Below are 15930 nucleotides of genomic sequence, written 5' to 3' on the forward strand. Positions count from 1 at the left end.
AGTGCTCATCTCCGTTTCAAAGCCAAAGAGCTAGCGCTTGTCTGAGGACGTCTCCGTGGTCATGTGGCCGGCATGACTATAATGCCGCTTGGAGTGTGTGTGAAAGCCCTAATAAGCAGGCATATACATAGAATGAAGGCTACTGCTAAGCTTGTAAGCTGCCCTGAGTCTTCGGAGAAGGGCGGGATATAAATGGAATTAAAATAAAAAAAATTAAAAAATGATTAGACGCCAAAGGCGCACGGAACGCTGTCACCTTCCTACCGTAGTGGTCCCTAATTTTCTACTTGCATTTTTACGTGCTTTCGAACTGCTAGGTTGGCAGCAGCTGGGACGAGTAACAGGCACTCTGCTACACGGCACTTGGGATTCGACCCGCCAGACTGCCGACCTTCTGATCGACAAGCTCAGCGTCCTAACCCACTGAGCCACCGCGTCCCTTAGATCATGTTTAAATGTCTTTAAATATCTAGGCATGTATTTCTTCCACTTTGTGAAATCACCAACTTCCAATTTCTCCATACAGACACAAAACATTAAAACGGATTTAAGTCTTTGCATCATGGCTTCATTACTAGACCATTCAAAAGTAAGTCTAATTGATATTAATAGGGCTAAAATTCTGATAACTAGAGACAAGATTTCAGGTCTTATTGTCAGACTTCTGTGGGCTATACTTATCCATGTTACATCCCTTATGTTAGCTGAATGTAGCAAAATGATATGAAGGTGTAATTTTCAAACTTGATCCTTGCTATGTGGCCACATGTCTTGCTCAAATTGTGCACTTTTCCTGTTATTTGTACTAAAAAATATATGGCACCTTCTCCAAACAAGAAAGCACATTTCACACTTAACATTTAAGCAAACTATTGTAACAGCTTTGGCCTGTCTTACAGTTTAGCGACCAAGCGCTAGGTAATAGCAGATTCATGTAAAACCAAAACTATCTAATGACTGCTTTTATTGTAACATGTTATTTATGCATGCATAAAATAAAAAATTATATTCTGCCTTTCTTCTATATTTTTATCTCTCAGCTTCAGTAATTTTTTTAAAACAACATAAAATCCAATTCTATTAAATGGACAAGAAAGAATACAACAAAATAAACAAGCACTGCAGAAAAAAAATTGAGGAAGCCAGCTGTAGACATGAGCTTTGGGAAACAAGGTTGCCTATAAATTCAAAGCATCATGTACTGCAGGGGTCCCCAACCCCACGGACTGTACCGGGCTGCGGCATGCCAGCAACCAGACCATACAAACAAGCAAAGCCCCCATCTGAGGGATGCAGGCAGCACACAAAACCACACCCCCTCCGGTCCGTGGAAAAACCTATCTCCATGTAACCGGTCCCTGGTGCCCAAAAGGTTGGGGACCTCTAATGTACTATATAGACAACCAAGTCCATGGCTTATTGGCATAATTAATTGTAACTCTATATTTTCCTCCGAAGAAGGGTCTAAAGGTAGTGTCCAGCTTATGACCACAATTGGGGCTATAATTCCAGTCACTAAGTGATGCAGTTATTAAGCAAGTCACCATGTGACAGGATCTGATTTTATGACCATTTTACCATGGTCATTAAGTGATTAACCATGATCATTAAGCAAATCTGGCTTCTCCAATTGACTTTGCTTGTCAGAAGCCAGCTGGAAGGTCACAAATCATGATCACATGACTGCAAGACGCTGCAACCATTATAAATGGAAATACCCAAATTGCAATCACATGACTTCAGAAGTGATACAATATGTTTTATAACTTCAAGTCATTATTTTTGAGGCCACTATAACTGTGATCTGTCATTAAACAAATAGTCGTAGGTCAAGGACTATCTGTAATTTTGGGAAAGGTGGAAGGAAGGAGAAGATGAATGGGACTGAACTGTCAGTACTCCGTCCTTGAACATATCCCAATCGATTACCATCCAGCTCAGGTTATTCTGTCACCAGCAGACTGTCAGTAGCAACGTACCACACAAATATTTGCTTCCTTTCCTAGTAATCAGAAGTCATTCAGATCACATATGTATTCATAAACACCAGGAGTCATCAGTCATTAAAAAGCAGGCTTTGCATAATAAAAGTCCAAAGTTCAGTTTCAGTATCTCAATAAAAGTCTAATAAAATCTCCTATCTGAAAAGAGATATATATATATGGTAAACAAGATAAGATCCATATTCTCCAGAAGGCCTTACTGAGTGATATTGGAAAAGGTAAAGGTCTCCCTATCCAGTCATGTCTGATTCTAGGGGCTGGTACTCATCTCCATTTCTTCAGTGTTGCCTGAAGATGTTTCTCTGGGCATGTAGCCAGCATGACATCATGCTGTGTTGCAGAGAGTATGGCGAAACATGAATGCTGTACCTTCCCACCAAAGTAGTACCTATTTATCTACTAGCATTTTTCATGCTTTCAAACTGCTAGGTGGGCGGGACCTGGGGCAAGAACGGGGGGGGGGGGGCTCGTCCTGTTGTGCGGCACCCAGACCTTGAACCCTGACTGTCACCTTTCCAGCTGACAAGCTCAGCTTCCTAACTTCTGAGCCATTACACTCCCCCACACACACACAGCTGATATAGTCAGGACAAATTATTTGTAAAAAGTGGTATCATATTCTCACAGAATTTAAAAAAAAAATAGGCATGTCCAGCTGAAAATATAAAGAGTATCTCTGGTTTTAATCATGTCTAGTTTTAAAAAGGACGCGCAACAGATGAATTAAAAAAAAAGAAACAAACTTGAAGTTTTAACTACTATAGGGAATTAACTGGATTCTGTGTAGATTCACTGTGTACAGATAGAACCACATCTCTCTCATGAAATGGTCAGAGAGAAGTGACAGTACACAACATGCTAGTTTACAACACTGAGTGATATGCTACCTATAATATATAGGGAGATAAAACACAATTCAAAGTGCAAAAGAATTTTTTTTTACTATAGGGGGAAACAGATACTAGAAATAATAGGGAAGGAGAAAAGGTGTATAACTCCATAGCAGCCAAAAATCAAAAGAAGTCTCGTTTCTGACTAACACACTTAAGGAGGAAGGAATGTTAGTTATGTTTGCTGCCTTGAGTTATTTATAAAAATAATAAAGGCAGGATAAAAAATAAATAGAAAATGTATTTCTATTTAAGAAATAAACAGAAGGCCAGATACTGGCACACTGTGAGTTCCAGTCCCTTCTTAGGGTGTGTGTGTGACATGATAGCAGTATTCCAGTATTTGAGAGGCTGCCACAAACAAGAGGGGGTCAAATTATTCTCCAAAGCACCAGAGGGCAGGACAAGAAACAATGGATAGAAACTAATCAAGGAGAGAAGCAACCTGGAACTAAGGAGAAATTTCCTAACGGTGAGGACAATCAACTAGTGCAGGGGTGTCAAACTCAATTTCATTGAGGGCCGTATCAGCACTATGGTTGCCCTCAGGGGGCCGGGTGGGTATGACCAGGGTGGGCGTGGCCTACTGGGTGGGCGTGGCTAGAGTGCGTATGGCCTACTGGGTGGGCGTGGCCAGCTCTACATCATTCACATCAAGGGTGCCTATGGGGGCCTGGGCAGGAGTGGGACAGATCTGAGGGTCTCTGGCAGAAGGAGGGTCTCTGGGCCAGGGCCAAGGCAGTGGGGGCCGTTCCCTCACTGTTTCCAGGATGGCTTCGTGGGCCACATGAAACCACTTCGCGGGCCGGATCTGGCCCCCGGGCCTTGTGTTTGACATGTCTGAACTAGTGGAACAGCTTGCCTCCAGATATCATGGGCGCTCCATCACTGGCGATTTTTAAAAAGAGGCTAGACAGTCACTTGTCTGATATGGTATAGGTCAGGGGTAGGCAACCTCGGCTCTTTTATGACTCATGGACTTCAACTCCCAGAATTCCTGAGTCAGCTATGCTGACTCAGGAATTCTGGGAGTTGAAGTCCATGAGTCATAAAAGAGCCGAGGTTGCCTACCCCTGGTATAGGTTCTCCTGCTTGAGCAGGAAACTGGACTAGAAGACCTCCAAGGTCCCTTCCTGCTCTATTCTATTCTATTCTATTCTATTCTATTCTATTCTATTCTATTCTATTCTATTCTATTCTATTCTATTCTATTCTATTCTATTCTATTCTATTCTATTCTATTCAGGCTGACTGGGTGTTTTGGGCTAGTCCCTCTCCCTCAGCCTAACTCACCTCACAGGGTTGTTGTTGCAGGGAAAATAGAAGGAGGAAGGAGTGTTAGGTATTTTCACCCCCTTGAGTTATTTATAAAAATAATAAAGGTGGTGTTAAAAAAAATCTTAAAAAAGAGATGCAATTCACAAAAGCTTATGCCTTTAATAAAATGTTAGTTGAAAAATCTGCTATCAGATTCCTCCTGATTTTCAGAACGCAGTATGAGTTACCAACAGCCAGAAATGTATATTCTGTGAACACTGATTCAATCTAATAGAGATAAAGGATGCAGTTATAATCTCAAACTTAAAATATCAAATATCTGATAAGAGAGCTAGGTGTTCAGGGCAGCTTTTGTTTCTGGCAGATCACTGATAACCAAAGACAGAATGCAATGGTCAAACAGACAAACCTCTTGTTACAACAGAGAATCTCACAGAATTTTCTCCAGATTGGATTTTTAAAAAAAATTCTACTTATTTCCTCACAAAGTGCATTTAAAATTAAGCAAAATAATTTATTTTTCTTATTTCTTTGCTTTAAGATTACATTTTCACATAAGTTTTTTTTAAAAAAATAATAGTTTAAAAAGTGAAATAAATAAGTAAAAAATTACTCCATCAATAGGGGAAAAAAGATAAACAGTAATTATGTAGTGGAACAAATCCTAAATATATTACAATGATTAAAATAAATGTATTAGATTTTTATCCTGCCTTTTAAAATATATTCTGGTCAACTCAAGGCAGTGCACATACCTATGGTATTCCCACCTCCTATTTTTCTCTACTACAACAACCTTGTGAGGTAGGTTGGGCTGAGAGAACAACTGACTTTCATGCCTAAAACAGGATTAGAATTCACAGCTTCCTGGTCGCTAGGCCAGCACTTTAACTACTACACCGAAGTGGCTCTCTAAATGTGACAAAAGAAAAAAAATCCATATAATACCCACAGAGAGCAGTACAGGATTAATTCAATACTTTTCATAAAGTTTAGACAATAAATCAAATATTACATCTTTTTCATCTATAGAATACAAAAACTTCAAAGATAAACACAAACTTGGATCTTGGATCTGATTCCTTGAATCAGAAAATCATAAAAAAAATAAGGTCACTGCATTTTCTTAAAATTAACTGCATTTGCTATTTTTCTTTTAAAAGACCATAATTTAACATATTTCCATTTCTGAATATAAAATTTTTACTAATACAATTTGCTTTGTCTTTAAAAGAATGATTTCTGGGATTTAGTGGAATATTGGATTCCTTTAAAAAAAAAAATAGGTGCTCTGAATTTTCCAGAAACGCTTAAGTAATTTAAATTTGTTGATTCCAACATGAGCAAACTATCAGTAATGGCAAGAGAATGCCAACATTCCTAAAACTGCAGTATTTTGTAACCAGTAATTGGAATAATATGCATCAGTAAACTGTCTATTCGGAATGTCATGCACACTGTATAATAATTTTGAGGGTTATTTCACTTTACAATTTATATTGGGGACAATGTGCTGATCCTTTAAATCGCTCAGAGAGGGCTGTAAAGCACTGTGAAGTGGTATATAAGTCTAAGTGCTATTGCTATATGGAATTATTCATCCACTACAAGAGGAATTACCGGTAAGTCGTTCAAATAACACAGTGTACAGTAATTGTTTCTGGTGAAAAAGGTTATTTTTCTATAAAGAGAAAACTTCCTATTTTTTCTGTATGCCAAATTTCTGGTACAATTTCATATGTAAAACACAAAAAAGAAGCTTCTATAAGAAGCTGTTTCACTGATGTTACAATTGTTTCACTGGTTCCTTTGCAGATCCACACATTCTCATGAATGATAAATTCTAAAATTCACAAGGATAATTAATTCTAAAACACACAGGAACTGTGAGTGCTCATTGGCCACAAATTCATTAAGTATTTGAAGTTTAATAAGTGTAATGTTGAGAAACCTATATGTGGGCCAAGAAGCAACAGTGAGAACTGGACACGGAACCACTGATTGGTTCAAAATTGGGAAAGGAGTCTGGCAAGGCTGTATACTGTCGCCCTGCCTATTTAACTTATATGCAGAGCACATCATGAGAAAGGCAGGGCTAGATGAATCAAAAGTTGGAATTAAGATTGCCGGAAGAAATATCAACAACCTAAGATATGCAGAGAAGGGACGCGGTGGCTCAGTGGGTTAGGACACTGAGCTTGTCGATCAGAAGGTCGGCAGTTTGGTGGATCAAATCCCGAGTGCCGCGTAGCAGAGTGACCGCCTGTTACTCGTCCCAGCTTCTGCCCACCTAGCAGTTCGAAAGCACGTAAAAATGCAAGTAGAAAAATAGGGACCACTACGGTGGGAAGGTAACAGCGTTCCGTGCTAGTCATGCCGGCCACATGACCACGGAGACGTCCTCGGACAAGCGCTGGCTCTTCAGCTTTGAAACGGAGATGAGCACCGGCCCCTAGAGTCAGAAACGACTAGCATGCATGTGCGGGGGAACCTTTACCTTTAAGATATGCAGATGATACCACTCTAATGGCAGAAAGTGAAGAAGAACTAAACAGCCTCTTGTTGCGGGTGAAGAAGGAGAGTGCAAAAGTTGGGTTGAAACTAAACATTAAGAAAACTAAGATCATAGCATCTGGCCCTCTCAATTCCTGGCAAATAGATGGGGAAGAAATGGAGGTAGTGACAGATTTTATTTTCCTGGGCTCCAAGATCACTGCAGATGGAGACTGTAGCCAAGAAATTAAAAGACGCTTGCTCCTCGGGAGGAAAGCCATGACAAATCTAGACAGCACACTAAAAAGGAGAGACATCACCTTGTCAACAAAAGTGCGTATAGTCAAGGCTATGGTCTTCCCAGCTGCAATGTATGGCAGTGAAAGTTGGACCATAAGAAAGGCCGAGCGCCAAAGAATTGAGGCCTTTGAGCTATGGTGCCGGAGAAGACTCCTGCAAGTCCCTTGGACTGCAAGGCGATCAAACCAGTCAGTCCTAGAGGAGATCAACCCTGACTGCTCTTTAGAAGGCCAGATCCCGAAGTTGAAACTCAAATACTTTGGCCACCTAATGAGAAGGAAGGACTCACTGGAGAAGAGCCTAATGCTGGGAAAGATTGAGGGCAATAGAAGAAGGGGACAACAGAGAATGAGGTGGCTGGATGGAGTCACTGAAGCAGTGGGTGTGAGCTTAAATGGATTCCAGAAGATGGTAGAGGACAGGAAGGCCTGGAGGAACATTGTCCATAGTGTCGCGATGGGTCGGACACGACTTCGTAGCTAACAACAACAAAGTGTAATGTTATGCAAATTATACTAATTACTGATCTAATTTAAGCTAAAGCATATAGTAACAAATAACCAATTTCATCTGATATAACAAAAAAATGAGACCAAATTTATGCTGCATGTGAATTCATTTTTAACATGATACTTTATTCAATTATATCCTGCCTTTATTATTTTTACAAATAACTCAAGTTGGTAAAAATATTTAATACCTTCCTATTTTTCCCATAACAATAACCCTGTGAGGTGAGCTGGGCTGAGACAAATGACTGGCTCTAGATCACACATCTGGCTTTTGTGCCTCAGATGGGACTAGAACTCACAGTCTCCAGGTTTCTAACCCGGTGACTTAACCACTAGATCAAACTGGTTTTCCAGACCCTATATGCTCAGAGAACAATTTCTGAATAACTGAGCTTGAATTTTGGCCTCTTTTCAGTTTACGTATAGAGCACCTTAACGTATAAACATACTAAATGTAATGCAATTATCCAAAAAGACAGCTTGGGGTAGTGGTTAAAGCAACAGGCTCGAACCCCAGAGACCGAGAGTTCTAGTCTTGCCTTAGACACAAAGCCAGTTAGGTGAGCTTGACCAGTAACTTTCTCTTATCCTTAGGAAAGAGCAGACAATGGCAAACCACTACCAAAAAACTCTGTCAAGAAAATGGCAGAAACTGGTCCAGGCAGTTGCCAGGAATCAAAAATGGACTCCAATGTGAAACTTCTGGAGGAGGACAAGGCAGACTGAAATGAAGGTGATGAATGTGGCAAAGAACAAACAGCCAGTGAATAGACCGATTTTTTGAACCTCTCTAGACAAAGAGAGGATGTGAGATTGCCCACAAGTGCTCCAGTTATTCAATAGTTCGATAACAAAATCTTTAGTACAAATCTCAAGTTACAACATTAAATATTTCTTCTCTTTTTCCCTTAACATTTACTGTCTCGTATTCAAGCTAGTAGTTATTATATCAACTGAGTAAAAACATCATTATTACATTTATCAATACATTTTTATCTTATGCATATCTTAATTACATTTAATCTTCATAAACAATCCATATCCTGTTATTAATCTTTACCAAATTTTTAGTTTCTCATCAATATTCCAATTTAACCTTTGATATTTATAATTTTCAGGCTTTAGGTAACCCTTGTCTCAATTCATAACAAAATCTAATATCCAAAATACACATTTTATCTATTTGAATGTAATCTCGTTCTATTTCCTAAGAGTTATCTAATTAATAAATCAAAACCTTTAATAAATCAAAACCATTATGTATATTACCTGGGTTAATCAATAAATCAAACATATTCATATTAATTAATTTCCTTTTTCCTTTTAGGTCTAATTTTTAACTATTAAACAAATAAAATCCTTATTTTCAACTAACTTCCAAGATAATTCCCCTTACCTCAACTTCTCCCTTTAACCCTCTAATTAATATGAAATCTCCTCAAATAAGTCAAAACCCCAACATTCTTCAACCTTATTCTGGCTTTCTTCATTTGCCAACTAGGCTTCCATATTAGTGCTTTTAGATCGTCAAATCTGGACCGGGATGCCTTGTGTACGGTCACTCATGCGCTCGTGACCTCTCGTCTTGACTATTGCAATGCTCTTTACATGGGGCTTCCCTTGAAGACCACTCGGAGGCTCCAACTGGTACAGAATGCGGCCGCGAGAGTTGTCTTGGGAGTTTCCCGGTACTCCCATGTTACACCTTTGCTCCGCGAGCTGCATTGGTTACCAGTTGTCTTCCGGGTGAGGTTCAAGGTCTTGGTGATGGTTTTTAAGTCCTTACATGGCATGGGTCCGGAATACCTCGGGGACCACCTGCTGCCGGCGTCGACTCCCCTCCGCCCTGTGCGTTCCCACAGAGAGGGCCTCCTCAGGGTGCCTCCGGTCAGAGAATGCCGGCTGGTGGCCCCCAGGGGGAGGGCCTTCTCTGTGGGCGCCCCGGCCTTATGGAATCAACTGCCGGTTGAGCTCCGGATGGCACCGGATCTTCGCTCCTTCCGGCGCGGGTTAAAGACCCATTTATTCGAACAAGCTGGCCTGGCCTGATGGGGGAATGTTAGGGTTTTAATGTTTTTATATTTTGATTGTTTTAACTTGGGCAACAATTTAATCCTTTTTAACTTTTGTACTTCTATTTATATGCCCTGTTCACCGCCCTGAGTCCTTCGGGAGAAGGGCGGTATAGAAATTCAATTAAATAAATAAATAAATAAATAAATAAATAAATAAATAAATAAATAAATAAATAAATAAATAGACCTCCCTTTATTATTATATATGTTATTTGAAATAAAGGAGACTATTTAATTGCCATTTTTTTCGAAGGATTAGCCCATTTGTGTTCGTTAAGTTGTCTCCCTGTTATTCCAATTCCCCATGCTTGCCCTGATATGTTTGTCTTCCATTCAATCTGTTCTTCTTTCTCAGATTTCATATAGAAATTTATATAGAAAGTCATTTCCATTTTCAGTGTTGTCACTTCCTTTTCTGGATTTTCCATCAATGGTATTTGTTGGTCAATTGAATCCTCTGTCTTAATATTTGATTGTCTCACTTCTTCTGTTATCTTCTGCATTGTTGGTTCTTTCGTTGTAGTCAAAGTATGGGTTTGTGTATCTAAGCTGGCATTTTGATCTTTTATGTTAGGTCTTATTTTATCACAAGCTGAAAAAATGGTTTCATGTATTGCTTTCAACATGGAAAGAATCTTTTCCTGGTCTTCATCCATCTCTTTCATGTATTTATAAAGTCTTTCTAGTAGAAGTTATTTATCAAGCAAGATTTTATAGTCCAAGGTATTTCAACATCTCATATAGTGACCAATATTCCTCAAATACATAGGAAAGCAATTTCCCACATATAACTCTGAGAGTCAGTAAAGGTTTACATTCACAGTTCAAGTAGGCCAGTTATGCAACCTAGCTGTTCTCTTACAGCTAAGTCTCTCACAGGTGGTGCCAAGGTCACAAAAGTCTTATCTAAGGTCTGGGCTTCAAGCCAAATCTCTTTTAGGAAATAACAAGTTGTAATACCAAACTTCGCCACAAGATGTTACCGATGCCATTTAAGGTTTGTTAAGTCCAAAGATTTTTATAATCCTTTTCCCAATTTTATTTCTTTTTTGTAGATAAAAACAAGAGTCTCCAATAAAAATAGGAAAATTTTTGGTCCCCAAGTTTTAGGAACATATAAATCCAATTAGATTAAAGTTGTTCTTTTAATGCTTTGATTCCCCTTGATAGTCAAACGCCGCTATTCTTAGAGGGTGGGATAGAAATTCCCTTTCCTCTCTCCTCACAGGGGGAAAGTCAGTTCAGGCAGCTTTTACAGGAAGAGAAAGTACTTAGGGTAAAGAGAAGATCAGATCTCACCCAGTTTCAGCCACGTTGCTTTTGATGTGCTTGGTGGTGAATTTGACTTCAGCTGTCTGCATCCTAGTGATGGGTCATATTACTATGGCCAGTCTTTCCTCCGCCAGTTTGGAGGGCTGCCCCAGATTGAGCTGAAGGGCTGCCGCCCTCCTGCGATCAAGCAGGGATCCCCTCCTTGCTTGTGGCCCCTACAGGGTGACTTTCGACCCTTTTCAGGGTCCCCCAGTGGAGCGAAATCGGACGTGGAAGACGGAGCTCACCTTCCCAGTGTCTGCACTGGCCGTGATGACAAACCAGAACCCACCTGCATTTCTCTATTTGTACCTGATTTTCTTATTTCTACAATCTATTTCTTATATTATTTGAAAATATATTGCAAAGAAAAATACATAAATAATTTTAAAGGAGTAGCATTACATCCAATGATTTATTGAAACAGCTTCCCCTTTTCAGATTTACATAGAAATGTAAAAAAAAAGTAGGTTGCTTTAATAAGTAGCAGGGAGATGCTGTGTTCAAGCTACATCAAATACACTTACCGTAATTATTTGAATTACTTTCAAGAAGAAAAACCCGGACTTATATTACACCAAATAACTTATTTTGGATCTATTTTAGGTAAAGAGGCTCTGGCAGAAGGCTTTAGAAGTTCGAGTTTCAAAAATTTACAATGCTAAAATAGGAAGTGATGATTAAACTTACCATCCCTTGTTAGCAAAACTACTGGAACAACTATGGCCGTAATGATAACTCCAAGTGCAAGAAGACCTAATAAGCATTTCACTACAGTCTGGAAAGAAACAAATGAAGAAGTGTATATTAGAAACTGGGAAAGATTTTGACTAAGCCTAAGGCTTATTTACTACAACATCCTGTTTTCAACAATGATGCTTCGGAGAATTGCACTAGCGGAAATACTGATATCATGAAGAATGTTGCTACAGTTGTGATCCAGAAACACATACCTAGCTAGCATAGATAGTGGCCATTGATAAATGTTATCTTTCTTGAATTTAAGTAATTCCCTTCAAAAGCTATCTGTAATTTAATTGTGCACTTGTAGGAATGTTGTCCTTTAAACCAGAGGTCCCCAACCTTTCGGGCACCAGGGACCGGTTCCGTGGAGAGAGGTTTTTCCGTGGACCGGAGGGGGCGTGATTTTGTGTGCTGCCTACATCTCTCGGATGGGGCTTGGCTTGTTTGTGCGGCCTGGTTGCTGGCATGCCGCAGCCTGGTACCAGTCCACAGACAGGGGGTTGGGGACTCCTGCTTTAAACTACCCCAAATCTCTCTCCAATTACTTTTACTGGAAAGCCCGTGATTGGAATGCTACAGTATGAAAGGTAGAGAAACCTTCCATATTACTAAAATGATGTAAATGCTTGAGCCATAGGAAGGCCTGAGGAAAAATTGATATATATTTCTCCTAAGGCAGACATGTCAAACACAAGGCCCAGGGGCTGGATCCGGCCCACAAAGTGGTTTCATGTGGCCCCCAAAGCCATCCTGGAAACAGTGAGGGAACGGCCCCCGCTGCCTTGGCCCTGGCCCAGAGGCCCTCCTTCTGCCAGAGACCCTCAGATCTGTCCCACTCCTGCCCGGGCCCCCTTAGGCCCCCTTGATGCGAACGATGTAGAGCTGGCCACGCCCACTCAGTAGGCCATACACACTCTGGCCATGCCCACCCAGTAGGCCACACCCACCCTGGCCATACCCACCCGGCCCCTTGAGGGCAACCGCAATGCTGATCCGGCCCTCAATGAAATTGAGTTTGACACCCCTGTCCTAAGGCCTTCCCCTCCGCAAAATGAAAAAATTATGAAACATTTTCAAATATGTTTCTTTAATTTTTTTATGCAATAATGTGGAGGTCTTTTTGGGGAGGCACTATTTCTGGGTTTAACTAACTTAACATGTGAAAGAGTAAGCAGAGCCTGCATCAAGACAAAACAGCTTTTAGAAGTCTAGTATACAGTTAAAAATAAAGGATCAGAAAAAGTAGAAGCTGTTACTAAGTATACCACTTCATATTCAGAAAAAGGAAGCTGTGGCAAAATGAGGTTCTTGGGGGGGCTGTGCCTCTCTCCTCATTTTCTAAAAAATAACACTTTGGGTATATTGTTCAGAATGCACACTTTTTCTAGAACATTGGTGGTTTCCTGTATTTTCAGTTTGCCTTCTTTTTCTACAAAGGCATGAAAGAGATACAGTACTAGATTTCTTAGAATATAGCACCTTGTAATACCATTTGTAAGACATTAAAAACTTTTTAAAGTAGATTCAAAAAATAAATTCACATTTATTGAGTAAATAAACCGTATTTTTAAATTTTACTGTATACTCTACATCAAACATACTTTTATGAACAAACCAAACTATCTGTCATGCATTTCATATATAACTATATGAATTTATATTCATAAAGGGTGCTAAAAACTACTTTCAATTTCCCTCCAAAATTTCATTTTCCCCCTCCTGGAAAACAAAACAGTAGTTTTCCTGATAGTTTCATTAAATTCCAGGAATTTTATTTCTCTAATTCACATCCGTGACATTACAAAGCAGTAACCCTCATCCGCGTATGATACAAATAGGTTTCTCGTCTCAGTTGAGTGGTTTATTTTAATTTTATGTTAAAATATTTAAATTCACAGAACTAATTAGGTTTTATGCATTTGAAAAGCATCTGTGAATAAAAACTTCCTTCAATCATCCTACCAACCATTTTCGATAAAATTAGCCCTGAAACCAGAATATTTAAAGGACAGATTGAAAAAAAAAGCTTGTTTTTCATGGAGGAGAATAAAGCTAAATACAGCTGGATTATCAACAGGCCTTGCCATGCTCTTTTAAAAAGAACTCTCACCAATCATCAGGGTTGTTCTCCAGTTATATTTATAGTTATTATTATTAGTTCCTTTGAATCAGGTTCCTCTCCTGTGTACATGGACAAGTCCATATTGGTTTTTTGGGCAAGATTTTCAGCAGTGATTTGTCACTGCCTTCTTCAGAGGACCAAGATAAATGACTGGTCAATCAATGGTCATCCAGCTGGCTTCAGACCTAAGGCAGGTTTAGAACTCCTAGTTCCTTATAATTCCTTCCTTAACTACTGCCCCAAATTGGCCACATTTAATTTAGGACCAATAGATTTTAGCTATTTGATTTCCCCCCCCCCCTTTGATTACTCATTTAATACAAACAACCTGCCATGTAGCACACTTATCAAGATATCAATAGTGGGATTATAAAAAGAAATTTACTTCTCTAAGGGGTGGCAGAATCTCAACAGTTACACATTTATTCTAGCAACTTGTCCACAAGGCACGTTATATTTTACATATAATCCTTTTACCTGGTAAAGCCCATTCAGTACTGCAGATCCTCGTCTGGATCTGTGTTGTTTTCGTAAGGTTAGCTGCCCATTTCTCTACTAGGAGAACTGTGACCGTACAAGGCTCACTTTCATGCTACAAGCATGGAAATTACTCCTATCAAACGTCTTTTCTGTACTATGTTCTATCTCTTTTTGTAAAAGTAAGTATACTTCTGAATGCTGTGAACAAAACAACACAGGCAGGAATATTTCTGTGCTCCCCGCCTCCTGCCAAAGGTGACTGGAGTAACGTGGCTTGCTACTTACTACCCAAGGAAAGACATAAAACTGAACTCCAAACTTTTTTTTTTTTTTTAGTCTCCGAGCAGGAGAAAAGTACTCCTGCATTTTTATCTGGCTTGTGGAAATTAATCTGAGCGCAGGAGTTTTGCCCCGGGACTGACGTTTCGTTGCATTTTTAAGATACAGCCGAGAGGCTCCGTTGAAGGGGCTTATCCACCTCCGAGTGTTATTGCAGCAGCGGCAGGGGTGCAATTTTCCACAAGCTCAGCAAAACAGCCCCCTTCAGAAATTACACCGCCACGTGTGCAACCGCGCGGGGCCGGCTAAGGAGGCTGCCCGTTGGAATCGTGGGGCGCCTTAAACCGTTGCACGTTCGCTGGCAACAACCCCGAAGAGGGCGAAGCTCTCTCCCCGGCCAAAAAAGCCAAGGCGAGACCTCGAGCTGAGGGCGAGCGCCGCCAAGTCGCCTTCCTTGCGCCCGAGCGGCGCCTTGGCGCAAGCACTTAAGAGGAGTTTCGCCGCAGTTTCTTTCCCGCGGCTACCGAGCTAGACGTGAGGGTGGTGAAGTCCACTTACTGACCTTCATTGCGGGGAGCTCCTGCTGCTTCTTTGGCTCCCAGTGTGAAAGGGAGGAAACGGCAACGGCGGGCGCCCTTTCCTCAGCTTCTCTCCCTTTTACCCTGCCCTTCTGTCCCGGATACGCTGGGTCGTCAGCAGCGCCAAGTTAAACATTAGAGAAGTTCGGCGACGAGGGCAAAAATCTTCTCCCTCTTGTCATTGTCACCACAGGCGCAGCAAAGCAACCGGGGAGGAGGGAGGGTGGAGTCCGGTTGGGCGAGCGGGTCAGGAAGAGGTGAAGGGGGAACCGAAGGCGGGGAAGACAATATTGGGGGGTGGGGGGGCGCCAGGTGCCAAGGCCTGGGGTGGGCAACCCAAAAGGCACGAAGTAAAAGGCCCGCGCCTGCCAAAAAGGCAGGAAGTTCCCCGCGGTTTGGAGAGCGCGGACGCCGCTCAACCGGTGGAACTGGGTGTGGGGAAGAGGCAGAGATTTTGGCGCCCGTGTGAAGTGAACAGACCAGGCTGCTATGCACACGGATAACAAGTCCAAGCAACTTCTAAAAAGAAAGATGAACCAGGGCTGGAGGTGTGGCCCTGAGTGATTCTGAGGCTTGGTTTCTTCCTCTCACCCGAAAAAAACGACCCCCTTGATTTGGTCTTTGGGAATTAATATTGCTGAAGTATGCTGAATGCAATTAGATTTTTCAGAAGCGAATGTTTCTGAATGGGACGTGTTCCCCTAAAAGGGAGGTTTCTTACTGATTTATTGTTGTGTCCCCAGTCCAAGTGTTTATGAAGAATGTTTGTATTTAATGCAGAACATCTGCTCTATGATCCTGTTGGAAGCAGCTTTCCCAACCTAGCACCTCATATGTACAGCCAACATGACAGGTTGGCTGGGTT

At 40.9% G+C, this 15930-nt stretch overlaps 1 protein-coding gene across 2 annotated transcripts in view; it reads right to left on the reverse strand.

The window, feature by feature from the left end:
- DPP4 (dipeptidyl peptidase 4) overlaps positions 1-15231 on the reverse strand; it is an 89823-nt gene extending 74592 nt beyond the window's left edge. Inside the window, exons 1-2 of one of the 2 annotated variants that reach the window (XM_081314536.1) lie at positions 15050-15231; positions 11553-11640 (exon numbers count right to left, since the gene is read on the reverse strand). In XM_081314536.1, coding sequence (XP_081170662.1) covers positions 11553-11640; positions 15050-15055 — 94 coding nt within the window. In that variant the 5' untranslated portion in view covers positions 15056-15231. Of the gene's footprint in view, positions 1-11552; positions 11641-14205; positions 14289-15049 lie in introns of those variants that run through there. The other variant, XM_081314537.1, reaches the window with a different exon arrangement.
- Between the last annotated feature and the right edge of the window lie 699 nt (positions 15232-15930).

Source organism: Vipera berus (assembly GCF_964194415.1).
Source record: "Vipera berus genome assembly, chromosome: 1".
In the NCBI taxonomy this organism is placed as follows: Eukaryota; Metazoa; Chordata; class Lepidosauria; order Squamata; family Viperidae; genus Vipera; species Vipera berus.